This window comes from Callospermophilus lateralis, chromosome 7 (assembly GCF_048772815.1).
Source record: "Callospermophilus lateralis isolate mCalLat2 chromosome 7, mCalLat2.hap1, whole genome shotgun sequence".
Classification (NCBI taxonomy): domain Eukaryota; kingdom Metazoa; phylum Chordata; class Mammalia; order Rodentia; family Sciuridae; genus Callospermophilus; species Callospermophilus lateralis.
Window position 1 is genome coordinate 125,811,340 of NC_135311.1, and position 27,906 is coordinate 125,839,245.

Below are 27,906 nucleotides of genomic sequence, written 5' to 3' on the forward strand. Positions count from 1 at the left end.
AGGTATTGTGTCCAACTATAACTAAAAAAATAAATATTTTTTTAAAAAGTAAAACTAGAAAGTAATACATAATAGAAACACTAGTATAAAGTATTTCTGGATTTATTTTATTACTTTGGACTTAAAGATTTTTTTCCTTTTTTTAAAAAGCTTACTGTTCTACTTTGGTAGGCATGTATGGGAAGAAGGATAGGCACCCACTCTGATGGGATGGGCACCCCGAACCCTAGTTTAACAATCTTACTTGGCTTTATTTTTTATTCTAGAATGAGGTGACACTTCACCCCACAAAATAGAGTAAGAGGGGCTAGGGATGTGCCTCAGTGGCAGAGCATTTGCTTTGCATGTACAGACCCTGGATTTGATCCCTAGCACAAAAAAAAAAAAAAAAAAAAAAAAGGTTTCAGATGGTCCAGGGACACAAAATAATGAACAAACAACTGGTTGGTTAACATCAAGTTACTTTTTTTCTTTTCTTTTCTTTTTTGGCACTGGGAATGGAGCCCAGGGATGCTCTTACTGAACAGTGCTTCATAATTTTTATACTGAGACAAGTTCTCAGTAAATTGCCCAAGCTGGCTTTGAACTTACAGTCCGGCTCCCTCAACCTCACTGAGTAGGTGGGATTACAGGCGTGCACCACCATGCCCAGCCAAATGGAATATTAAAGACTGAAAAAGTCCTACAAAAGTCAAGAAACAATTTTTTAAGGGATTAAACTCAAGGGCACTTGAGCCACATCCCCAGCCCTATTTTGTATTTTATTTAGAGACAGGATCTCACTGAGTTACTTAGTGCCTCGCTATTGCTGAGGCTGGCTTTGAACTCTTGATCCTCCTATCTCAGCTTCCTGAGTGCTGGGATTACAGGCATGCACCACCGCTAAGAAATAATTTTGTTTAATCTAGTCTATCCCAAATGTATTTTGACAATGAAACTTGTATTTTGTTGTTGTTTGTTTGATTGTGGTAATAGGGATTGAGCCCAGAGCCTCACACATTCTAGGCAAGCACTTTACCATGGAGCTACAACCCCAGCCTGTAACCCTTTATTAGGGCAATATGTATTTGAAATCCTGCACTAGTGGTGTCCTGAAAAAAAAATATTTTGGAAAATACTGACAAATTAAGCACTGCTAGTAATAAAAACTTATAACAAGTAATAAAGACTTCATCCCAAAGCAGTATTACCCAATAGACCAAAACAGAAATGCCAAAGAAATGTATTTTGGATGAATTTGAAATTAAAAATAAAAAAGTAATCATTTTAGTAAAATCACAATTTTGTTAAACTGAAATATTTTAGAAGTTGGTCATTATGACATTTGCCTATAGTTCCAGTTTCTTTGGACGACAGAAGCACGAGGATCGCTTGAGCCCAGGAATTGAAAGCCAGTCTGGGAAACATAGTGACATCCTGTCTCAAAAAAATAAAAAGTTTGGGGGGAATTATTTTGACTTCAAAGAATATATATTTGGAGACCATTACTGCCTTTTTGGTGCCCTGGACCCAGCTTCAGCCTTGTCAGATTGTGGGCCTGGATGTTGGTGGCTCTACCTGGGAGAAGCCTGTGAACTCAGCATTTCTCTCTTTTTATATCTCCAGAATTGAGGATTAAACCCAGGGACACATGGGGCTGGGGCTGGGGCTGTAGCCCAGTGGCAGCAGGCTGCCTTCGCACATGTGAGGTACTGGGTTCAATCCTTAGCACTACATAAAAATAAACAACTAATTCTGGATACAATAAAGTGACTCCTTATTCCCCTTGTTTTCTTTAAAAAACAACAACAAAAAAAAAAAACAAAACAACAACCAAAAAAAAAAAAAAAAAAAAACCAGGGCACGCTACCACTGAACTACATTCCCAGACACTTTTATTTTTATTTTGAGTCTCATTAAGTTGCTAAGGCTGGACTTGAACTTTCAACCCTCTTTCCTAAGTGTCCTGAATCCCTGGGATTGCAAGTGTGCACCACCATACCTGATTTGAACCCACACTCCCTGTATAACCTAGCACACTGACTTGCCTTTTGCCTCAGTTTCCCTGTGTGATCCTCTAGGCCCCCAATGGAGCTATGCCTCTGGCCTTTTTTTCAGCCTCCCAAGCCCCTGGGAATACAGGCATGTGCCACCACGCCCAGCTGACTCTGGTCTTTGATGGATCTGTGATTAAACCAGGAAGGTTTAATCCGGCCAGTAGCTGGAATCCTGGAGATTGGGAATGATAGATTGTTCATTCTACACATCTGCCCAGCTGCCTGTTCACCCACCAGAAGTCACCTCTGGCTGGATGAACCCATTAGATGCCAATGTTTTACAGAGCCTCATTGGCCCTCTGGACCTTTGGACACAATGTTCCTCTGGGCTCACTCTGGCCCTTATCTCTGGTTTGGTTTCCTCACCTGAGTTCCTCCGCCTTACCTGAGTGGGCGTGGTAGCTGTCATTGCACAGGCAAACTCCTGTGCTGACTGTGTATTCATCCAACGCACAGGCTCCCGCTCTAGGACCACTATTCTGGCTATATCTGGGGGGAGTTTGACTGGGCCCAGACACAGCAGAGGATTTCACTGTCCCCAAGGAGCTGAAGACAAGGGCTGTGGAATAAGCAGCTGTTGTCTCAGTGCCAACACTGGAGGCTGATTGTGCAGGTTGGGAAGGTGTCCACATGGTTGTGTTGTGATGTGTATCAGGTGGCTTGCTTGTCGAGGGGGTTGTTGCTGGGGTTGGGGGTGCAGCTGTACTTTGCCCTTCCTGAGTCTTAGTCATGGTTGTTCCAAGAACAGTTGTCCCCAGAGTGCTTGTGTTTAGTGAGGTAGTGTAGATAACTGTGCTGGTTGTCATGGATAAGAGTTCGCTTGTGTCATTAACTTTGTCCAATGTTGTTGAGGATGTAGTTAGAGCAGATGTCTCAGAGACAGTGATGGTTGTGGACCTGGATGATTCAGTGTCATTGCCTGGTGTCTTTAATGCTACTGGAGTTGTGGCTGCCTTCTCAGAGTCAGGGGACATTAATGACTCCAGTCCGTTATCTAGGGTGTTTGTTGTTAATGGGGCTGTCATTGGAGTTGTCTGATCCTGTTTTGGATTCTCAGCTAAAGTGGCCGTGATGGGTAAGGTTGTGTTTCTAGATGGGTAAGGTTGTGTCTGGTCCTTCAACAGAGAAGTCATCATGGAGTTTGACAGTATGGTGTCATCAGTGGATGTGGTGATAGTTGTATGCTGTATCTCTTCCCAAGTCCCAGGTGTTGAGTTTGTCTGCTCCATAGATCCTGCCAAACTGCTGGTCAGTGGCGAACTTGGAAGAGTAGCTGTCATACGCTCCTGGGTCTCAGACACTGATGTCCTTCCAGTTGTTGGTGAGCTGTTAGGTTCAGGTGCCGTGATGTGATCTCTCCCACTGTGGGACAGAGCTAAAGTTGTAGATGGACACAATATTGTCTCCGGAAGCACAGATGCAACCCTCAAGACTGTAAAAAAAACAAGCAAAGAGAAGCCGATCTACCATTTCTTCCATCGTCTCAGATGTTCTGACTTGCCAAGTGTCTTTACTGGGAGATCCAGTAAAAATAATATCAAATCAAGTACATTATTACCAGCTCACATTCATTTATGTTCCAGTGCTGTGCTAATAGATTTCAACTGCCGCATACCAGGGAGGAAGAATTTAACTAGTATGGGCACCTGGGTCTCATTCTGCTGAATGTCTCTAATAACAGCAAGAGCAGAAGATAGAAATCAGTATCTCATTTGGTGATAGCTCTCATTTGGTGTTTTGTCTTGTTTAGATTTTGTGATGCTGAGAATTGAACCCAGGGCTTTTCACATGTTAAGCAAGCATTTTAACACTGAGTGCATGCTCAGCCCCTTGGTGTTTGGTTTCTTGATGACTTGTTTTGATGTTAGTTTCCTACAGAACTGAGTATTTAAAGATATAAAATTTAGAAAAGAAAGACATATCTGGGTGTGGTGGTACATACCTGTAATCCCAGCCACTTGGGAGGCTGAGACAGGAGAACTATTAAGTTCAAGGCCAGCCTCAGCAACTTGGTAAGACCCTTAGAAATTTAATGGGACCCTATCTTGAAATAAGAAATTAAAAGGACTGGGATGTACCTCTGTGATAAAGTGCCCCTGGGTTCACTTCCCAGTACCAAAAATAAATAAATAGTTAAATAATAATAGTAATAATAATAATAATAATAAAGAAAAACCAAAGAAGATAGAGATGCAATTTTTTTTGATAGAACATGACCCTTAATTACAAGCCAAGTGCTTCATTTAAGGCATTAGCTGTTAGAATCTTTTGACATCATTCAGTTTTTCCTCGTCTAACACACAAGCATTGATACACTGAATCCTCACAACAAGACTGAAGTAAGTACTGTTATTTCCATTAACCAAATGAAACTGAGGCTCAGACAGGTAGAGACATCTGTCCAAGGTCACACAGCTAGGAAGTGGTGGCACTGTATTTGAAACCAGGCCTATCAGATCCCAAAACCCAACATCTACCAAACTGCTCTGCATTGCCTCATAAAAACATGGCTTCATTTCCACAGCTGAGCCAGCCATTCTCCCTTGAGAGAAAGGCCCAAATCAGCTATGCTGAGCTGGATCCCTAGGAAACCTCCCTTGTTCCCCTGAGTAAGGGGCAGAAACAGGTCCATCACCTGATGCCCTGTCATCGCAGCCCTGGAGTGATCAGAGGCCTAGTTCAGAAAAACCAAGACAGTCTAGCCCAGGTAATGTGCTCACCCTCCTCATCACCCAGGCCGCGACCCTTACCCGGCTTGCACCTACCCCACCTACACCCCCACTTTCTCCTAGCTCTGTGCAGAGCTACGGGGTCATGGGGTTAGAGAGGTGATCAGGAGGCTTAGAAAGAGTAGGGAAACCAGGGCTCCAGAACTGGATTTATCTCTGTGTGATTTGGGGAATGCCTCTTCTCTTTGTGGCCTCCGAGCCTCCCTCTGCACCGTGAGGGACTTGGGCTTAATTTGAGTGATCTCTGGACCCATTTACAATAAAAAGCCCAGGCTTAAATGAACACATGTCTTGCTACAGGGATCTCAGGGTTTTATTGGCAAGGAGAGATGTTTTTCTAGGTGGTTACCCAGTTGTCTCTGTCCCCCATGGAAAAGCCCATCCTTTCCCCGACAGATTTGTCATGCTGTCTGTCATTATGTAACCAGACTGATTTCCACGCTATCTCTTGGAGCCCATTGATTTGTCTATCACTGCACTAATAGCACATGATCTTACTGTCACTTTATAGCAAATCTTAGTATTTGATAGAATGAGTCTCCTGTCTTGTTCTTCAACATTATCTTAAGGGCTGTTGGCTTTTTGTCCTTCCTGACACATATGAGAGTCACCTTGTCAAGTTCTACAGAACCCTGTTGGGATGTGACACTGCACTGACAGATTTGGTGATAATCGACAATTTTATGATCCTGAGGTTTGCCCCTCTCAGCAGCTCCCTTGAGAAGCAGTGTTGTGTGACCTGGGCCTTCAAGTCAGAGCTGGGATAGGATCTCAGCTCTGTGATACAGGACATAGAAATCACCACACGACTCTGAACCTCAGTGTCATCTACTGCAAAACAAGAATGACGAGTGTACCACTTCACTGCTGGGCTTGAGGATTAAATAAGGTCATGCATCAGAAGCCTTAGCACAGAGCTCTGTATGCAGTAGGTGCTCAGCGAGCAGAACCTGCTTATTGGTAATTATCTCCCTTTGTTCCTCTCACCAAACTTGGTTGTCTCTGCTTCCTGGATGTTTTGCCAAGGATGCTCTTATCCCTTGTAAAAATCAGGGACAGGATGGTGTGTGTGTGTGTGTGTGTGTGTGTGTGTGAGAGAGAGAGAGAGAGAGAGAGAGAGAGAGAGAGAGAGAGAGATAATTTCCTGCTACTTCTCAATATCTTCGCCCCATATTGTCCTAGGAGCTCAGAACCCAGGGCTACATCCTGGCTCCAGCTCAGTGAGGTGTTGGGGCTGGTGATTGCTCCTTGTTAGAGTAGGGCAGGGAAAGGCAGTGGAGGAACCCAACTCCTTGGGCCCTGTACCTGCTGAACCCTTAGGTCATAAGTGTAGTCCAGATGAAATGACACATAGGAAGGAGGAGATAGTCTAGGCATGGAGGCACAAGCCTATAATCTCAGCAACTTGGGAGGCTGAGACAGGAAATTACAATTTTGAGGCCAGCCTCAGCAATTTAGCAAGGCCCTTAGCAACTTAGAGAAAACCTGTGTCAAAATAAAAAATAAAAAGGGGTGGGGACATAGCTCAGTGGTAAAGCACCCCTGGTTCCAAAAAGAAAAAGAAAGGGGGAGAGAGAAGAAATGACAGACAAGATAGAATGGAGACAAGGATCGCCTCCTGGAAGAGATACCTGGGAGAGGCCAGAGCCCCATGGTGGTTGTCCTGTTGTCCTCTAAACTCACTGGTGCCTCAAGCCTTTCAGACAGTTCTAGGGGTTGGGTGGGGGACGGCTGCTCTCACCTTGTGAGATCTTCCTGAAGACACTACCTGGTCTTTCACCACCTTCTCGCCCTCTCTGGCCAGCCAGAAGAGGGCCTGGGAGAGGAGGAGGACAGATGGAAAAGGTAGATGTGGATACTCACCAGGCAGGTTGAGGGTTCCATCCCCAATAAGGAACAGCAGCAGCAGAGGCCAGCAGCTGCCCATGTCTGTGCTGGTGGATGGCCCCAGAGAGTGCTGGGAAGAGTTCTGGCCTGAACAGGGGAATGGACAGATGGACAGCAACTCCAAGACAGAAGGCCTTGCTGGCTCTGGTGCTGCCTGTTCTCTGTTGCCGAGCACACTGCTCATCCCTAGCTATCAGACTTGTTCCCTGCAGGCCCCAGAGGGCTTTTCAGAACAGGAACCAATGCTGAAGGGAGGGGGATGAGATAGTTTCCCATCAACTGCAATCAGCGGACCTCTGGGGACTGTCATTCCAACAGGTGAAGATCCCCAAGGTCCCCAATTGTCAGCCTTTGCTGAACAACGGGGTAGAACTCTGGGCCATCCAGACTTACCCCAACCTAACACCAGGGCACATGACTGATTCCCTGGATCTCCCTCCTGCTGGCCTAAGAGATGACCATTTGAGAACCCAAGTCTCCTGTCCTCCAAGGACTGCCACAGCTTTCTTAATCTATTGCCTGGTTCAGCAACCTGCTGAGGCTCCCAATGACCTTTGGTGTGAAGATTCTAGATAGGCTTCAACAGGTCCCAAGGTCCCCAAGAGACTTCACCTGACCCACGAGAGCCTCCTGCTTTCTTCTAGCAAACCTCAGTGCTGCTTTCTCCAGGAAGCCTGCCAGAACCCACATTTTAAAAAATATTTATTTACTTATTTATGTCACGCTGAAGATTGAACCCAGTGTCTCATGCATTTGAGGCAAGCACTCAACCACTGAGCTACAAGCCCAGCCCCAGAACTCACATTTTAACCAGTTAATCTCCATGGCCCAAGCACAGAGCTGCCCATACTAAACTGCATAGCTTGGTCAATCGTGACCCCATCGGAGTAGGGCTCCCCAGAGTGAAGCCCCGTCTCCACCTTGGGACAGAGAAAGAGGGGGTAGTACTATATCCTTTAGTAGATAAGGGTTCCCAGGCATGGAGTCCAGATTCACCCCCTCACCAAAATTTAGAATCCTATGGGCTGGGGTTATAGATCTCTACCATTAAGTAAGAAATGTTCAGGGGGATGGATATTTTTCCCCACATTCCACTTGAAGCTCCTGAGGGCATCAGATGATCTGAACTTGAGGGGCAAAGTCTGTCTTCCTCATCAGACCTGGGGCAAGTAGCCAAAAGGAGTGGAGACCTAGGGGTGCAAGTACCAGTCAGACGCTGATTCCAACTCAAAACTTTATTGTCAATGGACAGCACCCGACCTCACTGGTCTTAGCAGGTGGGCCTTTCTCTTCTTGGTGCTTGGTCCATGTAGGCTATATCCAGCTCTGAGCTGGAACAGGGGTCTGGAATACCCACCCTTAGGCCAAATCCTGGCTACCGTGGCCAGTACCCCCTTTCTCACGCATCTTTGCCACTAGGGCTTCCACTCTCAGCATCCTTCTCCATCCTGGCTCCTCTGGACCTGGGCCTCACAGGTACAAGCCGTGCAGAGGTTGCCACCCTCACAGCCCCTGGGCCTCTGCCTCTGTGTAAGGAGAGCCTGGGCTCTTGCCAGCCTGTGCCAAGCCATGCTGGGGATGCAGGAAGCTGCGGAGCTGGCTGTGTGTGTGCTCGGCTCCCTCCTGCAGTCTCAATAGTTGAACTTCTGTTTGTTAAGCAGCATATTTGTGCCAGATTCATAAACCTGTAAACCCAGAGGTCTTTTTGTCAGTCCCTATTCTGACATGACAGATTCCTTTCCTCCCCACCTCCAGCCCCAACAGTTGTCCCATTCCAGGGCTTTTAGGGAAGTCCTTCATAGATCTAACTCTAGCTGACTAGTAGCCCACTCTGAGCTGGTGAGCCTAGGTATTCACCAGGCTTCAGGTCATCCTGTCTCAGCAGATGGGGTGGAGGCAGAGAAAGAAACTAAATTACGCTAGTGTGTGCACTTGTTCTATCCAGAAGCTTCCTCTTCCAGGAGGAGGCTGCTCTTATGCACCCTGGGTGGGATCCAGGAGTCTTTTGCCCATAGGTGAGTTAAGCATCTAGCTCTAAGGAGAAGCTGAACTGGCTCAAACACACCAAGAGGAGGTGGGTTTGTAGGCGTTAGAGAACTCATGGGCTTCTAGGGTGGAGCCTGATGGGAGGGGCAGAGCCTCTCGCGAGAAGGAACAGGTAGACCTTAAACCCAGTGGGCAGCCACAGCTGGGATGGAAGGGAGTTTAGGGAAGGGCTGATTTTGGGACTGCCACAGATTTCCAACCCTGGACAAAAGGCCCAGTGGCTGGGCTGGACTGGGCACGACGCAGCACGGACGTGGGGCGAGTGGGGATTGGGTGGAGGGAAGATGCACCTTTTCCCTGGTAACTAGCGCAGAGAGCAAGTCTTGCTTGGTAGCCATACTGTACACGTCTATAGAGGAACGGGTCTCCATCGACGTGCTCACCGACAGGCGCCTGTGCAGAAGTACCTCCTCCTGCTCCTGGTTGAAGCGAATGGAGCGCACCTCATCTATGATCCTGGGAAGCGGGGAGTGCGTTAGGGACATTGGAGGAGGGGAACAGCCCTTCCACCTCTTCCTTGGTAAGTGCCCCTTCGTTGTATCCCTCACCCCCCACCCCCCCACCCCGCAGAGCACCAGACCAAGATGTGTGAGATGGGAGGAACAGAGGTCAGGATTCCAGCTCCTCCAGCAACAGGTTGGGGAACCCTGGACAAGTCACTTAACCTCTCTGGGCCCCAGGATCCTCATTAGAAAATAGTGGGGGCCTGAGGCCAGAAGAATCTGAGTTTCCGCCCAGCCCTGACTCCTGGGACTCTTGGTGACCCCAGGACTCCCGCCCCCCTACGTGTTAAGCTCCTCTCGGATCTCCTTGTACTGCATCAAGTTCTCCTGTATCGCCTCAAGCACCAAGCAAAAGTTGTCGCACGTTTTTTCCGAGAGGTTTGACAGGGGGCCCCCCTCAAGAGGTTCCTGGGGGACACCAGATTTCTCCAAGCGGGCTACTGCACAGTGCACGATTGGCAGCTCATCACCCCAGTCTTCCTCCTTCTCTGCGCCTGTCTGGGGGAGGAGGGATGGAGAGCTCAGACCAAGGGAGGACCAGTCTCTAAGGACAGCAAGGTTCTAATGCCCCTCATTTCAGCTCCATTTTTTTTTTTTTTTTTCTTCTCTGCCTCTCAGGATGGAACCCAGGGCATGGCAATGGCTCCCACTGAGCTCCACCTTCAGCCTTCAGCTCCTCTGGCTTCCTGACCTTGCTTCGGGTGTTCAACTACAAATGCACAAGTCCATCCTTCACGCTTTGGAAATTCTCACCCCTTTCTAAACTTAGCCACTCCCCATTTCACCCCCATAAATCCTACCAGCAAGCTTCTAAAGCCCTACCTACTCTCAAGTCTCAGAGCCCAGCCTTAAACCCTTCCAGAATTTTCTGTCTTCTCCGATCTCATGGAAGCTCTGCCCCTGAATGAATAGGACTGCGTTAACTGACACCACGTGCCAAGCTCACCCATTTACTCCCATGAGCCCTGTGAGGTATGTAGTAAGTAAGTGCTATTATTATTCCCCTTGTACAGAAGGGAAAATGAGGTTTAGATTGGTTAAATGCCCTAAGACCACCCAGCTACTCCATTTTGAGTTGTCATAGAAACATAGAAAATCCACTCCCCTTAGATGCCCCAGTTGGTGGGTGGGCGGTTCAGATGAGAGGCTGCTGCCTCCAGGTCTCTGTTTCGCCTTCCTTCAGGCCCTTGAGTGTGCAAGCACATGGACACGTGCTCTAGTCAGTGCTTATGCACACACTCCTTTTCCTCCCCAACCCTTCCATCTCACGCACCTCACTAAAGATTATTCGATGCTCCTGCTGCTGCTCTCCTGCCTTCATCATTTGTTCCAGATTGGTGGTCACCACGACGACGAACAGGTTGATGCCAATGAAGGCACCGATGGTGATGAAGATGGCAAAGTAGATGGCAGCCCCAATCTCCATTGCGTACTCCCTATCCTCCATCCTGGAGATGGCAGGCAGGACCACGTCACCTTTCTCGCCCTTTGAGCCTCAGTTTCCTCATCTATGAAATGGGGAAATTATCCCAAGGCCCACTGGGACTTCTGCCTGCTTGGCTACTATTGCCAAGATCTAATTCTCTACTCCCAGTTGTCATCGCAGCTGCTCCCTACTGTGCTGCTAGGCAGTGGGTCAACTCAAACCAGTCCCGCAAGGTGATCTGCCACATGTGGCATTATCAAGTTTAATCTATTAGCTGTACTATTATTCATGGTTTTTCTTACTTTGAAAACTAATTCAAGTTCATTATAAAAAGATTGGAAGAAAACCACAAAGGCAAAAAAAAAAAAAAAAAATCCCATCTCCTGAGTTATCCACTATTAATACCTTATTGTAAATTTCCCCTAAAATAGTTTCCCCAAATATAGTCCCCTGTACCAGGCTCTAAACTAAGATTTTCTCTATTGATCCTCACAGCAATCCATGACATAGTTAATATGGGATTGTAATCCCATTTAACAGGGAAGGAAACTGAGACTCAGAAAAGAGATAAAGTAACTCGCCCAAAGTCACGTGGTTAGTATGGTAGAGCAAGAATTCAAAAGCCCAGTGCAACTTCACTGTGAGATGTGCAGTTCTCTTCCCCTACCTACAACTTAATGAACCAGGACTGCAGAGGCCATTTATCAACAAAGCTTCTACTCTCATCTGAAGGGGATAAAAATAAGTCACTGATAGTCATGCGTGGTGGTGTCATCCCAGCCACTCAGGAGGCTGAGGCAGAAGGATCACAAGTTTGAGGCCAGCCTCAGCAACTTAGGACTGGAAAGAAATAGGACTTAGACTTAATCAGTTAAAGGACAGAACACAAAAATAACTTTGGGTAATAGGTTTAAAAATGAAATTTCCACTAAGGAGCTGAAAAGACACTTTTCAGAAGAAGATATACAATCAACAAATATATGAAAAAATGTTCAACATCTCTAGTAATTAGAGAAATGCAAATCAAAACTGCTCTAAGATTTCATCTCACTCCAGTCAGAATGGCAGTCACCAAGAATACACACAACAGTAAGTGTTGGCAAGGATGTGGGGGAAAGACACACTCATAAATTGCTAGTGGGACTGAAAATTGGTTCAGCTAATCTGGAAAGCAGAATGGAGATTCCTTAGAAAACTTGGAATGGAATCACTATTTGACCTAGCTATCCCACTCCTCAGTCTATACCCAAAAGACTTAAAAATAGAATACAATAGGGACACAGCCACATCAATGTTCATAGCAGCACACTCACAATAGCCAAACTGTGGAACCAGCCTAGATGCCCTTCAATAGATGAATGAATAAAGAAACTGGAATATATACACAATGGAATATTACTCAGCAATAAGAGAGTAAAATTATGGCATTTGCAGTTAAATGGATGGAGTTAGAGAATATCATGCTAGGTGAAATAAGCCAATCCCAAAAAAACCAAAGGCCAAATGTTTTCTCTGATAAATGGATGCTAATTCATAATGGTGGGGGTGGGGTATGGGATGAGTGGAGGAACTTTGGATGGGGCAAAGGGGAGGAGGGAGGGAGCATGGAGGTAGGAAAGATGGTGGAATCAGATGGACATCATTATCCTAGGTACATGTATGATTGCACAAATGTGTGACCCCACTTTGTGTACAACCAGAGATGTGAAAAAATGTGCTCCATTTGTATCCAATGAATAGAAGAGCATTCTGCTGTCATGTATAACTGGTTAGAACAAATAAATAAATTTTTAAAAATCAGTTTCCAGGGCCGGGGTTGTGGCTCAGTGGTAGAGCACTTGCCTAGCATGCATGAGGCACTGGGTTCGATCCTCAGCACCACATAAAAAATAAAATAAAGATATTATGTCCACCTAAAACCAAAAATGAGTTTCTAGGAGTCCAGGCAGTTTGGTGGACTCTCTTGTGGGCTGGAATTTGCCCTGTGACCACAGACCTGCTCCCCAGTCCAAGGCCTAGCCACCCAGCTGTTTAGCATGACAGGAGGGGTCTTCACAAACAGGGTCTGGTGGCACTTTGAATATGTGGAATTTCAAGGGGGACAAGGATCACAAACTCAGAAATCCGACCCACAGGTATTTCCTTTTCCCCAACTTAAAGCCTTGGCCACCCCCTTCCTGCTAGGCCATCCCAGCCCTGGAGGCCCTACTCTCACTGCGAACCCTTCTCCCCACCCAGTTCCCCTGCCTTTCAGGAGCTGTGCCCCCTTCTTGCCAGGTTGGGATGAGAGCCTGGAAGGTCCACCCTGTACTCACTGAAAGTCACTGTAGATGTCCAGCCAGCCGTCCTGTGTGATGCAGATGAAGAGAGTGTACAGGGCAACCCCCATGTTCCGGAAATGGTCAGGCACGAATGCACCAAAGAGTGTGACCCCAAACACTGAGAACACCTGCCAGAGAGACAAGGCCCCCCTAGATTCACCCAGGGGCCCTGAAGAGAAGACATGCAAATACATGCAAATTTTAAACAAAAGCTGCCAAAGGAATCCCAGGGATTCAGACCCCTGGGCCTCTCTTCTGCAGGACCCCTGCTCTCCCCAGTGACCCAGGGACTCTGTTCAGGGATGGGGAATGGCCAGGGTGGGGGAGGGTACTGACCAGCATAAAGAAGAGGATAAGGGCCATGATATTGGCCAGGTCAGGCAAGGACTGCAGGATGACATGGATGATCCGGGCCAGGGGTTCCACCGCCATGCACACATGAACCAGCCGAAGCACCCTGCAGCAGAGGCCCTCAGGGGTGCCCCCCCAGTCCTTCCCAGACCTCTCCCTCCTCTCTGCCCCACCACCACTGCCCAGAGGCAGAGCTGAGCCCCAGCTGTTAACAACCTCCCTCTTTTCATCTCTGAGTCCAGACACATTCCCCCTCTCTTCAGAGCTCCCAGCTCACCTGAGTGTGTAGGTGACAGCCATGATACCAAGTTCTTTGATGAAGAACCCCATGAGCAAGATAAAGACGATAATGAAGTTGAGGATGTTCCAGCCGTCCTGGGGGGGGCACACTTCTCCTGAGTCTGCCCTCCCCACACCTGAGGATGGGGGGAGCTCAGTGTTCTCAGAGCAGGGCCAGCCAACTGCCATCTAGTGCTGTCACCCTGCCACTCCACCCCACAGCATGCCACAAAACACACACGCATTCATTGTCCCATCCATGTGTTGAAAGCCAAGTGCAAGAGTCATGAAGTGGGAGGGAAAGGGAGAGAAAAGGGAAATTGCATGGAAATGGAAGGAGACCCTCATTGTTATACAAAATTACATATAAGAGTTTGTGAGGGGAATGGGAAAAAAATAAGGAGAGAAATGAATTACAGTAGATGGGGTAGAGAGAGAAGATGGGAGGGGAGGGGAGTGGGGATAGTAGAGGATAGGAAAGGTAGCAGAATACAACAGTTACTATTATGGTATTATGTAAAAATGTGGATGTGTAACCAATGTGATTCTGCAATCTTTGTAATGTTTTGAATAACCAATAAAAAATAAATAAATAAATAAATAAATAAAAAGAAAATCACATTCTCCAAAAAAATAAAAATAAAAATAAAAAATAATAATAATAAAAAAAAGAAAGCCAAGTGCAACCTTAGACACTCACAGTGGAGTCTCACACACACACATAGCTGAATGCTACCTGGCTAAAGAACTGCAGAAGGCAGCCGTGAAAACACTTGGGTACTCCTGCCTTTGGGTGACACACACTACAGTTAATAAAAGGGAAGTAAACACTAATAAAAACACCAAAGATCACTGCTGCAGGAGGCCAGTGAGAGGTAAAACAGCATTCCAGGAGCCCGGAAGGGAGACAGGCAAATTCTGTGAGCCCTGTGTCCAGTATGGCACCTGCTCATACAGGAATGGAGAAGGTGGGGGAAGTGCACTTGTATGAAAGATTTTACCTACAATCCCACTTCTAGAAATCTGATGGGCAAATTCTCCGGTATAGGTACAAAATGACATTTATATAAAGTTGAAAATGTCCAAAGTGCCCATTGATTGGAGACTGAATAAATTATGGCACATTTATTTCATGGAGTACTATGTAGCCACAAAAAGACAAATAAGATAGATCACCATGTAGGATTGTCAGAACTGGGCACAGTGGCACAGGCCTGTCATTCCAGAAACTCGGTAGGCTGAGGCAGGAGGATCACAATTTCAAGGCCAGCCTGGGCAACGTGGCAAGACCCTGTCCCAAAAAAAAAAAAAAAAAAAGGGCTGGGGGCGTAGGTCAATGGTAGAGCACTCGCCCAGCATGTGCAAGGGCCTGCACATTCAAGTACTAGAAAGAAAAAGAATAAAGAAGGAAGCAAAGATAGGAAGCAAAGATTGTCAGGATCTAGTAAGTGACCAAACTACAGCATAGGACAGTGTTGACAGTTAGTTACTGTCAGGAAAAGGAGGACTAAAAATACATACCCACTTGATATGATTGTAAAAATAACTACTGGGAGGATAAACAAGAGACTATAAATATAAGAAGATTACCTAGAGAGGGTGAGGGTGAGGGTACTGCAGTGGAAGCAAGAATTCTGTGTACCTTTCAATATAGTTTTGACCAATATGTATCTACGAATCTGCATTAAATATGCAAAAAGGAAAAAAATATATTTAATTAATTTATTTATTTGATACAGGGGATTGAACCCAGGGGTGCTTAATTACTGAGCCACATCTCAAGTCCTTCTTATGTTTTATTTTGAAACAGGGTCTCACTAAGTTGCTGAGGATGGCCTTGAACTTGGGATCTTCCTGCCTCAGACTCCTGAGTCACTAGAATTAAAAGTGTGCACCACCACGCCAATTCTCTGTCTCTTAGAGTTTGTGCCTGCACATACACATGTATAGACAGGCAGACACAAGCCCACCTGTTTACGAATCTATCCTTTTGTCCATCCATTATTAAGTTCCTACTGTATGCCAGATCCTGAATCATTTCCTGAGGATGCAAGTTTTCTGCCTTGCTGGGCTCAAAGAACACTTAGAGGGACGTGGACCGACAACAAATTTTAACTCATGTGAGATAGATAAGTACACATTATCACGGGGACAGAACAGCATCTGGCCTGCCTGGGAGAGATGGGAAGATTCCTCCCAAGGAGAAGACATCCCAAGGGATCTGTAAGTAGAAGTAAAGCAAGTGAAGAGGAAAAATTGGAAGAGTACTTTGTGACACATGAAAATTATATGAAATATAATTTTCCCTAAATAATGTTTTATTGGAATAGAGCTGAGCATGGTGGTACACAACTGTAGCCCAAGCTACCCAGGAGGCTGAGGAAGGAGGATCATATGGGCCCAGGAGTTTGAGGCCAGCATGGGCAACATAGCAAGACCCCATCTCAAAAAACAAGAGTGAGGCATGTGGTGCACACCTGTAATCCCAGTGATTGAAAGTTCAAGGCCAGCCTCAGCAACTTAGCAAGACCTTGTCTCAAAATAAAAAATAAAAAGGACTGGAATGTAGCTCAGTGTTAGAGCTCACTTGGGTTCAATCCCTATTACCAAAAATAAATAAATAAATAGCAAATAAACAAGGATCCCTGCTCCTGAAAAAAAGAAGAAGATTCATTGGAGGGGATGGGGTTGTGGCTCAGTGGTAGCACGCTTGCCTAGCACGTGTGAGGCACTGGGTTCGATTCTCACCACATACACATAAATAAAATAATGGTCCATCAACAATTAATAAATATTTTTTTAAAAAGATTCTTTGGAATACAAACATGCTCAGTCATTTCTGTACTATGACTGTCTTTGTGCTACTAAGCAGAGTTGGGTCATTGCAACAGAAACTGTAGAGGCCGTGAAGCTTCAAATATTATCGGGTGCATTACAGAAGTTTGCTGACTCCTGCTCTGGAGCTCTGTAAATCAATCTCATTTCTCAGATGCAGAAATCAAATTTTGCCCAACTAAAGAGCTGGAGGAGGCTGGAACAAGGATGGGAACTCAAACCAGGGAGGCTGCACTTCTAGTACAATTTATCATCTGGTGTATCACAAGCATTCAAAATTCTCTCTCCCCCCCTCCCCTCTCTACACACACACACACACACACACACACACACACCTCAGTTTTCAGGGCAGGGACTTGATAGGGTGCAGCCCTCAGAGAAAAGGGGTGAAGGTGACAAGGTCCCAAGATCTCACCTTCCAGAAAATCCAAAAGCCATTGAGCCAGCCGAGGAGAACCTCACAGACAAGGATGGTCAGCACAATGTCATCTATGGTAGAGAACAACTGATAGTGTCTCTACAGTGTCAGAGAAAAAGAGAGGGGCCGAGGTGTCGGTGAATAGGGCTGGGGGGAGGCCAGGGAGAAGGGCATCTGGTGGGGTGGGGAGGCCCCAATCCCTGCTGCTTTTCAACTCTTCTGCATCTCTGTCCTTCCCGCGAGAACACACTGTGTTCATGCCAGGCACTGTGCTAAGACCACTCATGCACTGTTACATGGGACCATCAGCCCTGTCCTGCAGAGTAGCTTCCTTTCCCATCCTACAGGTGGGGAGTTAGAGAGGGGCCTGTGTGCACACAGCTTGTTGACTGCTGTCCACTCTAGGCCTTCTCTCCTGACCTCTAGAGTAGGGTGTTTGGGAAAGAGAGGTGGAGGAGAGACCCAACTAGCTCTAGTATTGGAGGAAAAGGGCTGAGCCCTGAAATTGGAGGACACAGCCTGGGGCCCTTCTCTGCCTGTTCCAACCACTCCTGCTGTTCCAGTGCCTCAAGTCCTTCAGGTCAGGCCTGACCAAACTCTTGGTGTCCTCCTGATTGTGGATCCAGTACATGCTCTTGGGTGCATAAATCAATGGGCAGATAACTAGGGTCTGTCCAAAATACCCAACTCACTTCAACTCAACCTCAATCCTAACAGTTTGTCTATAGCTGTGACACCAACTAACCACCCACAGCCCCTAACTTCACGCTGGCATCATGAAAATCACCCCTTCTCCTCCCTCTCTTTACTCCAATGGCCAACTAGACTTGGTGCCTTGAGGCTCAAGCCACACAGGGGGGCCTTCCCCTTCTCTTTCCACCCCTCTCTCCTTCCGCCTCCAACTCCATTATCAAAATGGTGGTGGCATTTCACTCTGAATTCATTTCCTGAGCCATAATGGTTCCTGACCTGTCCTCTGCTCTCCTCACTCTGCAAACATTGCAGTTGAGTTTCTGCCTCCAACACAAGAGAGATGACTCTGGTGCAGGTCAGGGGATGCGTCCAGGCCTCACCTCTCCACAGCTGGCCCTGTTGCCTGTTCCCTTGATTGGCCCTCTCCGTCCCACTCCACACCCCTGAACAATCTCAGTTCTACTCCTTTGGCTTCCTTATAGGTGTGACCTCACTGACAACCCTCTGTGTTAGCTATTGTATGGACACCTCAGGTACCACACTGACCTCCACATGGTCCCCAAACCTGTTTTTCCTCTCATCTCCACATTCAGACACATAGCGCCAGCCCTGATGCTGTTGCTCAAGCCGGAAGCTTCCCTTCCCTTCCTGCCCTCCCTTTGAGTGAGATGGTGATATGTGAACCCAAGGTGACATGTAATAAGTGCCCACTAAAAGTTCAGTTCAATATCATCCATCAGGAAGCTCCATGGATTCTACTCCCAGAGAGTTTCAAATGCATCTGACTTTTCACCCAATGCCATCGTCCTGGTCCAAGTCCCACCATCTTTCACATGGACCTCTGCAACAGGGTCCTGCCTGGCCCATCTTCCCCCATTCTTGGACCTGTCCCTTCCATAGTCCATGCTGTGGCTGCCATTGCAAGTTTTCTAAAACATATATCTGCTCATTTCACTTCAAGGACATCTTCCTTCTCATAACCTCGGATCTGGCCCCTGACCACCTCTCTGAATTCAGCTGGTGCCACCACAAGGGGCATGTTATTTATTTTTGCAGTGTTTGGGATTGAACACAGCATCTGATGTGGGCTAGCCAAGTGCTGTACCGCCGAGCCATACACCCAGCCTAATACACTGATTTTTAGTAGCACAATACATATATGTATACTGTGTAAGAAATTAAAATGTCAAGGATAAGAGCAAAGTTATACTAAACTTCAAGTTGGGCAAAGAGAACTCTCCCACATGCTGGCTCTTTCCCATCTCTCAATCTCTCTACTCTGCCCAGGGATCAAACTCAAAGCTTCCTGCATGCTGGGTAAGTACTCTACCATGGAACTACATCCACAGCCCTTATGCTTTATTTTGAGACAGGATCTCACTAAGTTGCTGAGGCTGGCCTTGAGCTTGCAATCCTCCTGCCTCAGCATCCAGAGTCACCATGCCTGGTTCCCATCTCCCTTTGCCTGGCCAACTCCTACTTACTGTTTCCTGTCAGGGTCAGAGGACAGGGGTTGGAGGGACTGTGCTCTGGAGTCAGAGGTCAGAGCTTGGGAGCTGCTCTCAGCCTGCACAACCCCCAGTGAAGCTCTTCTCCTCCAGGAGGCCTTCCCTGACCTCCCACACTGAGTCGGATGGTCTTTGAGCTTCCACTTACTCTGTGAGACTCAGGCATTTGTGATGGCGTGTTTGTGTCTGACACAGGAACTGGGTTTCGTGTGCTTTCAGCTAGAACCTTGGCGCTGAGTGGTCTGTGCCTGGCCCAGAATGATTCTCCCTTAGTGACTGCCAAGACTGGACATTGTTCCTCACCAGGTGCCCATCTGCCTGCCTCTGCCCACACGACTCTTTTCCTGCCCATCTACAAATCCAACCAATTTCTCAAAGCCGGTCTCCGGAGCTTCCTCCACCACGAAACTTCCTTGACCTCCAGATCCCTAGAGGTCAGAGCTGACAGACCCTGAAAGCCTCCAGTCCAACCATCAGAGACAGATGAGGAATCTGTGGCGCCAGAAGGAAGTGCCTTGCCCAGAACCCCATGAGAGCCAGTGGGGGCAGAGATGCAGACAGTGTCCCACCTGACCAAGGACAAGGTTGGTGCGGAGAGCGATGGTGATGGCGTTGACCACCAACAGCAAGGCCAGCAGCAGCTGGAAGGCTGGGTGCCGCAGTAGCTGCTTGATGTACATGCGAGTGATGAACTCCTGCATGTCCCACGCATCCTGGGAGGAGGCAGAGACCTTCCTTCAGGCAGGTGTCACCACAGCTTTGCTCTCCGTGTATGCGGGTCCCTGCGGGCCCGCTCTAGTTGCCTGAGATCATGGAATGCGGGCATTGGGGTGGAGGTCATGACGTAAATGACCTAAAACAGGGTCACTGTTGGGAAGTATTTGTGTGGCTCGTGGCACGAGAGTCTGTACTGGGGACGCTGCTGATGACTATCCTGATATAAGGGTTCCTGTGGGGGGCACTGGCAGGTAGTCACTAATGTAACAGGAGGGGTCACTGCTGGGTAAGGTCGCCTTGCGGGGCATTAAGAAGGTAGAGAAAGGCCTGGTCTGTCCATGAGCAGGACTATAGAAAGGGCCTGAGGGATGAGGGTCACCAAAGGCCCCAGCCCAGCCCAGTCCTTACCTTTTCACTTGTGATGTCCCTGCGGTTGATGAGCACTTGCTCCTCGTGCCGTATGAAGGGGTCATGCGTGGTCCTCTGCAGGAGAGAGAAGAGGGCCCTCAGTGCAGCCACTGCCCCTGCCCAGCCCAGGATGCCAGCTCCGTGACGGGGCCAGGCAAGGGCCTTGTACCAGTAATTTCAAATGTTTGACGTCGGTGGTGTCTGTCCATTGCTGCCACCAGGTCTTTTGGTTCTCGGCCATCTTCGTTCTGTCCACATCCACTCCTCCTTTTCCAAGAAATGTCCCTCCAAACAGTCTTGCTCCCTCTCGTGGTGAGATCACAGAAGCAGCTGTGATCTCTAGCGTTCTGCATTCTACCAAGGCGTTCCAACTCCAGAAGCTCCTTCCATTGCCCCTGGCTGCACCCCACGGAGGATGCCAGGGATGGTCTCCTGCGCTGGCTGTGGAGTCAAGGGACAGGTCCCTGCTCTGGATCTCGGAGATGAAGGTGAGGCTGGGATGAGAAATGGATGTTTTGTGGCAGGATCCTCCCGAGGCAGACCTCCACTGCACCCCTCCCGTCCCACCCCTGGCTCCAGGGCTGCCCACCTGCCCTTCATGCTGGGTATGTTTCCCCATCGACTAAATAAACATTTCCCACCTGTCCTCCCTGGGGAAGGGGGAGGGGAGCTCTTCTGGCCTCCTAAGGACTAAGGATGGATGGATGTGAGTAGGAGCCTTTCTTAATCATGGAGTAGAGCCCGTCACCCTGGTGGGCAGGAGCTTCAGGTACAGAGCCCAGGCCAATGGGCTGTCGGGGGGGGTGTCACCCACCCTCCAGAGGAGAGCCATCCCAGACCCCTCTGAGAAGCAGACTCCTTATTCTAGAGTAAAGGTACACACAGATTCATTTTCAAGAAATTAACTTTATTTGGTTGGAGAAGTGTCTCTTATGTAAAATAAACACTCATCCAGACCTGGCATCAGGAAGGGTGCCCTGCTGAGGGAAAGGGGTCGGGTAGACTGTGCCCCTCAGGCCTGAATATGGAGGAGAGTTTCTTCTTCTAAGGGAGGAGGTGACACAAAGCTCACTTCCCCCGACTCGGGGGAGACAGGAGCAGAAATGGTGGAGGCCTAGGCAGAGGGGTCAGCTTGGCGAGAGACCCTGCCTAGCACTGCTTCTAGCCTTGAAAAGAACCCAGAAAGCTGCTGTCGACATGTCAGCAGTAGGGGTGAGGTGGTCCTCAGGGCCAAAGGTTAGGAGCTGGGGTTCTGACCAGGGTCAGAGGTCAGGAGGTCAGAGGTTGCTCTCTGGGTCAAGGAGCAAAGATGGGAGGGCTCCTCAGGGTCAGAGGACAGGGGTTGGAGGGACTGTGCTCTGGAGTCAGAGGTCAGAGCTTGGGAGCTGCTCTCAGCCTGCACCAACCCCCAGGCCCCCAGGCCCTCTGAGTACAGCTCCTGGTTCTTCTCCTTCCACCGGCGGAATTTCTCTCCTGTCAGCTCGGGGTCACTCAGCACCTCCTCCAGGGCCTGCAGTTCCTGCAGTTTTGCCTGACATGGGAGTAGTGGGTAAGGAGCCATGATCATCCAAGGCAGCAGCAGAGCCCAAGCCCAGAGCTAACTCTGGAGTCCTGTACCTAGAACCCTGCACCTGGTCAGCCAGGCACGAGAAGCCTGGGTAAGATTTCAAACCCCAGCTTAGACCTAGAACTTGGACCAGTCCACAGCTGAGTCTAAAATGGACCCTACAGCCGAGGACCGAGCCCACTGTTAAGAGCTAAGCCCAAGGGGCTGGGGACTGGAGATGTGGCCAGCGGTAGATCACTCGCCTAACACGCAAGAGGCCCTGGGTTCAGTTCCTAATTCCACCCCCGCCCCCCTCCAAAGAGCTAGGCCAAGCTCAGAACTGAGTTCCTGAGTCCGGCCGCCAGAGCTCAGAGCCCAGAGCCAAGTTCCCGAGGAGTCAGAAAGCTGGAGGCAGGAACCCAGGGCTGAGGCTGCAGGCCAAATCCAGAGTGGAGCTCGGCCAGGAACAGCCTGAAGCCCACAGCCCTCCTCGCCGTGCCCAGTGCCCCCAGCTGACCTTGAGTGTGCTCTGTAGAGCCCGCACACGGTGCACTCGCTCATTGAGGTGGGGGTCTCGGTTGCGCCGCATGAAAGAGCTCCGCCACTGCTCATGGGTCAGGGGCTGTGGCTGCCCCAGCAGGGACACGCCACCCTGCCTTAGTCCCCGTACCATTCCTTCCAGTGCCCCTTCACTGCTGTCTGTGGGAGCAGGGAGCAGGATGAGGCTATGCCCTCAGCCCTCCACCCAGTGCCCAATGCCCAGCTCCCAACTCAAGTGAACACCTGCTGGAGGGCCGAGGGAGGTCCTGGGGCTGCGCTGGGTCGGGGAGGCCGCAGGTGACATGTCTCCATGGAGTGGACTCCCAGTTTGAGATGGGCTGGGCTGAGGCAGGGTAAAAGGAGAGAGAGCCACATCCTGAGCCCCGTGTCCAGCTATTCTCCCTCCATCTCCGACCGGAAGTGGTCCTCTACTCACCGAGGCTGAGCGGGACGCAGTCTCGTCATCAGGGTCTTCTGCTTCTGTCTCACTGTAGCAGTCTAGGGTGGTGGGGAGCAGGTGAGGAACCCACAGGGTTTGGGAAGGCCAGGGAGGAGGCTGGGGGCCTTAAGTTCAAGGCCCCCAAACCAGGAACAGGAGAGGCTCAGGTGAGACCTGATTCTTCCTCCCACCCCTGTGAGAGACCTACCTTCCTCTCGGGCTGAGGGGGCCCTTCCTGGGGACTGATACTTGGAAATGCAGGTAATGAGATGGCGTACCCACCTGTGGAGGAACAAACAGGTGTCAGGAGTTTCCATTCACTGAGGCCTTCTTATATCAGGGGATTTATATCAACATCATCTTTTAATCTTCAGACTAACTGGAAGAGGTGGGAACTCTCATTCACCCATTTTACAGATGATGAAACTGAGGTTTAGACCAGCCACTGCCAGAGGGCTTGGATTTAGACCCAGGCTCCTGAGTCCAGCTCCTAAGCATTCAGAGTCTGGGAGCTATGCGGGAGTAGGGCAAAGGAGGTGGCACTCACAGGCTCAGATCAGACAGGGTGTCAGCAGCAAAGACAAAGGGTTTGTACACGTCATGGGTGAGCTGGAACACACTGCCGGGAGCAGAGAGCATCACTCAGCCTCCTCCAGGGCCTGGAATCCCAGCCACCTGCCACGCACCCCCCCACCCCCCTTCTTTTCCCATCCTCCAGCCCGTCACACCCCAGGACTTAACTATTTTTTCTTCTGATCGTGTCCACTTTCCAGGCTATAGTTAGATACATTGATGAGGCCCTGAGCCTTTTCATCCTGGGGAATCACACAGAGGGTCAGTGTGGGGCCCCCAAACCCTCCAGGCAGCTCCTTAGTCACCCCTCAGACTGCTCAGGGAGATAGAGGGGAGAGTGTTTTCTGGGCTCTAACTGCAAGTCTCTAGGTTTCTGGGCCTCAGGGAAGGAGGTGTAGCCAAATGGTGCCTCTGAGCCAGAAAAGGGGAACAAAGGTACCAAGAGAAACAGCTAAGAAAGAGGAGCCCTCCTGCACTGATTCCCACAGGAACACACGGCTGCTGCATTGCCCTGGGCTCGGCAAATGCTTTGTTCCTTCCCAGTTTTCTTTCCCCCTTTCAACTGACTAACTCCCAGGTATTATTTTCTCAGAGAAGCTTCTGGACTCCTTCAGGCTGGACTGGATACCTCTGCTGGGCTCTCCCACGTATCTCTTGGGCAAACATCTCAGCACATTTCCTACACTGCCGGGAGTATACGGGAGCCCACCCCCAGATCTTTCAAACTGCTTTTACACACTTATTAACTCATTTTGGGAGAAACCGTCCCTGTTCTGCTGAGGGGAACACTGGGACCTGGGAAAGCCTGGGGGCCACCTGTGACAATGGGAGCAGATGACTTGCTTGCTACCTATGCACGTGTGTGTGGTGTCTTACCTGGGGCTGCTGGTACCAGTAGAGCATGTGTCCCTTAAGCACAAACCAGCAGCGGCGCCAGCGTGGGCCCATGAAGCCGCCAGGGGCCTTGCGCAGCAGGAGCCAGCCATCACAGTCTGGCTGGCCCAGCTCCCGGCAGGACACCCGCCGGCGGCTCAGCCTCGTCGCCACCCCTGCAAGCAACATGGCACAGCCCAGTTGGTGAGGGGCTGGCAAAGAATTCCAGCCTCCAAACTGGTTCCCTTGCCCACCATGAGCATCCCCGAGACATATGAACCCACACTTTTGTTGAGGTGGGGAGGACTCTACATTTTAGAGATGAGGAAACTGGAAATCAGAGAATAAGCCATTTGCTTAAAGGCACAGAGGTCTGGGCTGGGAGCACGGGTCTGTGTGACCCCAGAAAAGAGCTGTTTCCAGGACAGGCTGGGTGGGAAGTATGAGGGGTGGTCTTGCCCAGCTCTGCAAAGGTTTCAAGAGCTCCTCATTTCAGGGATACAATATGCCACCCAGTCAGGGACACTCGTACCTTTTGATTTCTTCCGACCAAGGACAGGACTCTAAAAGGACCATATAGGGGTTAGAAAAGGGTCTAGGCCCTCAGCCCACATCCCTCCTTGCAGATCCGTTGAGCTCACCTTGTCAGGGTGTCCCGAGGGGCCTGCAGTCTCTGCTATTCCTGCTGGGAGGGCAGGGGGGCTGGGCAGGGGCTCGGGGTCAAGGGAGGTAGAATCTGTCAGGGAGGGAGCAGGGAGGGTGTCAGCATCCAGGTCAGAGTCAGGCACTCGGACACCTTGCCAGGGGCATCCACTACCTGGTGGGGTTTGAAACTACCTGTCCAGGCAGTGGTGGGCTCAGGACTTGGGTCTGAAGTCAGGTCAAAGGCAAAGACGTCTTCAGATGGGACTCTGGGGAGAGCAAGGGGAGATGAGATGCGTCCATGGTCCCCCCCCCGAAAACACACCCAGGGCAGATCTGTTACCTGGGAGACAGAGGGGCCAGAGCCAGTGACTGGCTTCTCAGGTGTGGGGAGTCCAAAGGTGTCTGGGGAACAACCAGAAACAGGGTGACGGGGCTGACAACAGGGGTCTGAAAGCAGGTGGGGGTGGATGGGGACAGGTACCTGGGGGGGTGTCTCTGGCACAGGGATCTTCTTCAGCACTAAGCTGACCCCGGCTGGCTCCCGTAGCAGCTCCCTCAGCATGTTCTTGTGGGGCCAGCCCACCTAGGGGACAGGGGTGCAGGGTGGGGCAGAGGCACTGGGTTGGCATCAAGCTGGGTAGGAGCTCTGATGCAGCCCAACAACCCCTGCCTTCACGCTTGGAGCTGTGAGCTTCCTGCTTCTGCCTCACCTCACGAAGCCTCCAGGAAGCCACCAGGAGCCCTTCACCTTGGTGGCTCCTCAGAGGCAGGGGAGAACCCTGGGGAAGGATCAGCTGAAAAGTGGGTGGGGCTGTCACCTAGGATCCAGTCCTGACCTTCCAGAGCTGGGTCATCTCGCAGAAAGCAACTCCCACAACCCTGCTCCCCTCAAGGGACAGCACCCCCACTGTTCCCCACCAGCCCTGGGCTTCCTCACTAGCCCCCTCCCCTCCACACAGCCCCCTCCCCCTCACTCACCACCACCTGCTCGTTGATCTGAACAACCTCATCTCCAGGCAGGACCTGCTGGCAGGAGTCAGTGGGGACCTGGAAATGGGATTGGGGCCCAGGAGTGAGCTTTCCTGGGGCCTGGAGCTGGCGTGGCCGCAGGTGAGAGGCCTCAGGGCTGGGTAGCTGGCAGGGTGGGGGTGCTCTCACCTGGGTGCACACTCGGGACACAAAGTGCAAGCAGTTACTGGTGGTGTAGATTTCCACGCCCTGAAGAGGCAGAGGCTATGGTCATTGAGGGCTTGATTCTAAGGTGGGTGGAACTGGGGACAGAGCTGGCCCCAAGAGCATACTGCTCCAACTTGCTGTGTCACTTTGGGCTTGTTGCTCCACTCTGGTCCTCTGTTTCACCCTCTGATAAAGGGCCAGTAGGAAGCTGGGGTCACTGCTTTCTGAGGTACTAGATTCTCGGCAACTTTCTTGAAGGGAGAGAGAGGGATGGGGTGGGAGAGGGGCAGGGCTGGGGGCTCTGATTTTCCCAACTGGTTAAGATTAAAGCAGAAAAGTTCATGTCCTCTCCCCTCTATCCTAACCTGCCCCTGAGTCTCTGCCAGGTCTGTGTCACAGAACACAGGAATATGCCACCTGAGACCATGCCATGCAGCCCCTCAGGACTGGGGAAGGTGCTGGATGATGGTGAGATCCCAGGTAGGTTGTCTGGACCTCTGTTTTAACATCTGTACCTGATAGGTTTCCAGCTACCCGTATAGGAGGCTGGGGATCCTAGACCCCATTTCAGGGCCCAAAGTATCAAGGGCTCAGAAGTGACAGGTGACAGGGCAGAGCTCACCGAAGGCTCTTCCAGCTGCACCTGCTCCAGCACAGCCCTCTGCTGCAGCAGCTCTTCTGGGCTGCAGCTCAGGATGCTGCGGCAGATCTCGGCCACTTGGCTGCACTGGGGAAGGAGCAGGTTGTGAGGCTGAGCCTGATCCCAGCCCACCCTGCTCCCTCCGCACTCCACAGGCACCCCACAGACTCACAATCCTCAGGACTCTCCTTTCCTTCTCGACCTCTGGGAAGTCCTAGAAGCAGAGAGAAGAGTGTAAGGGTCATGGGGGAGGGGGACTGCCTTCTCCTGAGGACATGGGCAGGTCCCTTCTGTCCCTCCCGGCTTCCCCTATTCTGGCCTTCTTCCCAGGTTTATAGGGCCTCAAAATCTCAACCCCAAGGTCTCATCCCCTTGACACCAGGCCCCCAAAAGTCATCAAACATTCTCCCACTACCACCACCTCCTGAGCTTTAAGAGCCCTGAGCTTCTCTGTCAGCAAGGAGACCCCCATACTCCTGCTGCCCCATACCCAGTGGCAGGGCCTCCTCTTCTCCTGCGCTCTTGTCCCAGCTCTCACACCCAATCTGGTCTGATTCACAGGTTATAAAAAGCTCCGGCCTGGTCTGGTCTCGGGCCTGGGCCAAGCCTGGCCCCTGTCCTCCTACCTCCTGCAAGACCTGGCTCAGCTCCCCGCACAAGGCCCCGATCTCCTGGCAGGCTGAGAAGTCATTTAAGTGGGAGAAGAGGTACCTGGCAGGAGAAGAATGGCACAGGGGCTCAGGGGCGGTGCTGGGCCACTTGGAGCCAATTTCTCATCTGAGACTTTGGGAGCATACACAGCTCCTACCCTGATGAGTGTTGCTTTGGAATAAAGGAGATAACTGATATATCCAGAGAGGTCAGCACAGGACTTATTTGTCATGTAGCTATTAGATACCAGGCCCTGTTCTAGGCACTGGGGAGACAGACAGTAAACCTGTCATTATGTCAATAATGACTTAACTCTGACTGTAATGTGTGCCCGAGATGTAGAGCTCTGAGAATGACCGACAGGGAAAGAGTCCCAGAGGAGGTGACATTTGAGGTGGGACCTACAGGACAAGCAGCAGCAGCTATTGAAGGGGACAGGGAACTCTCCATTTAATGGCTGTTGATAAGACTGTTGTGATAACAAGTGGGCGGGATGGGAACCCAGGTGGTCAGCGCCCCTGCCCAGACAGGCTAACTGCTCCGCCATGTCTGAACAAGAGCCAGCCTGTTCTTCTCTCCCAGGTCCTGGAGCAAGCCAAGGATGAGAAGGGTCCCCTTACCAGTCACCCCAACCCGGGTACCTGTTGAGCCAGAAGAGGAGCACAC

At 50.0% G+C, this 27,906-nt stretch overlaps 3 protein-coding genes across 4 annotated transcripts in view; all 3 read right to left on the minus strand.

Moving 5' to 3' along the window:
• LOC143404524 (uromodulin-like) overlaps positions 1-2,842 on the minus strand; it is a 10,634-nt gene extending 7,792 nt beyond the window's left edge. Inside the window, exon 1 of the mRNA XM_076862631.1 lies at positions 2,422-2,842. Within this exon, the coding sequence (XP_076718746.1) occupies positions 2,422-2,842 (421 nt within the window). The remainder of the gene's footprint in view (positions 1-2,421) is intronic.
• A 5,441-nt stretch (positions 2,843-8,283) lies between these two features.
• Positions 8,284-20,398, minus strand: Catsper4 (cation channel sperm associated 4). The gene is made up of 11 exons (XM_076863182.1): positions 20,327-20,398; positions 20,158-20,232; positions 19,602-19,745; positions 16,829-16,930; positions 13,577-13,674; positions 13,285-13,405; positions 12,943-13,076; positions 10,475-10,649; positions 9,485-9,699; positions 8,989-9,154; positions 8,284-8,337 (listed from the first exon to the last, which is right to left on the minus strand). The coding sequence occupies exons 1-11, from the start codon at positions 20,396-20,398 to the stop codon at positions 8,284-8,286; spliced, it is 1,356 nt and encodes a 451-aa protein (XP_076719297.1).
• Positions 20,399-21,047: 649 nt separating this feature from the next.
• Positions 21,048-27,124, minus strand: Cnksr1 (connector enhancer of kinase suppressor of Ras 1). 2 transcript variants are annotated; one of them, XM_076863184.1, is made up of 18 exons: positions 27,080-27,124; positions 26,762-26,803; positions 26,572-26,676; positions 25,932-25,991; positions 25,752-25,820; positions 25,255-25,356; positions 25,114-25,175; positions 24,966-25,039; positions 24,770-24,864; positions 24,661-24,691; positions 24,132-24,304; positions 23,424-23,497; positions 23,230-23,301; positions 22,891-22,964; positions 22,680-22,741; positions 22,487-22,586; positions 22,221-22,402; positions 21,048-21,688 (listed from the first exon to the last, which is right to left on the minus strand). In XM_076863184.1, exons 6-18 carry the CDS (start codon positions 25,333-25,335, stop codon positions 21,395-21,397), a joined length of 1,374 nt encoding a protein of 457 aa, XP_076719299.1. In that variant the 5' UTR covers positions 25,336-25,356; positions 25,752-25,820; positions 25,932-25,991; positions 26,572-26,676; positions 26,762-26,803; positions 27,080-27,124; the 3' UTR covers positions 21,048-21,394. The 2 variants fall into 2 exon arrangements, with proteins under 2 accessions (XP_076719299.1, XP_076719298.1); XM_076863183.2 differs by lacking the exon at positions 27,080-27,124 and adding an exon at positions 27,011-27,070.
• Between the last annotated feature and the right edge of the window lie 782 nt (positions 27,125-27,906).

Excerpts from the sequence above, each read along its gene's own strand:
- Catsper4 (XM_076863182.1), bottom strand. The coding sequence starts at position 20,398 with ATGGCCGAGAACCAAAAGACCTGGTGGCAGCAATGGACAGACACCACC. Across the intron at positions 19,746-20,157 it reads GGGACATCACAAGTGAAAAG|GATGCGTGGGACATGCAGGA; the intron begins GTAAGGACTGGG and ends GCCTCCTCCCAG. Across the intron at positions 10,650-12,942 it reads GACATCTACAGTGACTTTCA|GATGGAGGATAGGGAGTACG; the intron begins GTGAGTACAGGG and ends TGCCATCTCCAG.
- Cnksr1 (XM_076863183.2), bottom strand. The coding sequence starts at position 27,061 with ATGGGGGTCTCCTTGCTGACAGAGAAGCTCAGGGCTCTTAAAGCTCAG. Across the intron at positions 23,498-24,131 it reads ACTGGTACCAGCAGCCCCAG|GATGAAAAGGCTCAGGGCCT; the intron begins GTAAGACACCAC and ends GTGATTCCCCAG. Across the intron at positions 22,965-23,229 it reads ACCCTGTCTGATCTGAGCCT|GTGGGTACGCCATCTCATTA; the intron begins GTGAGTGCCACC and ends GTTCCTCCACAG.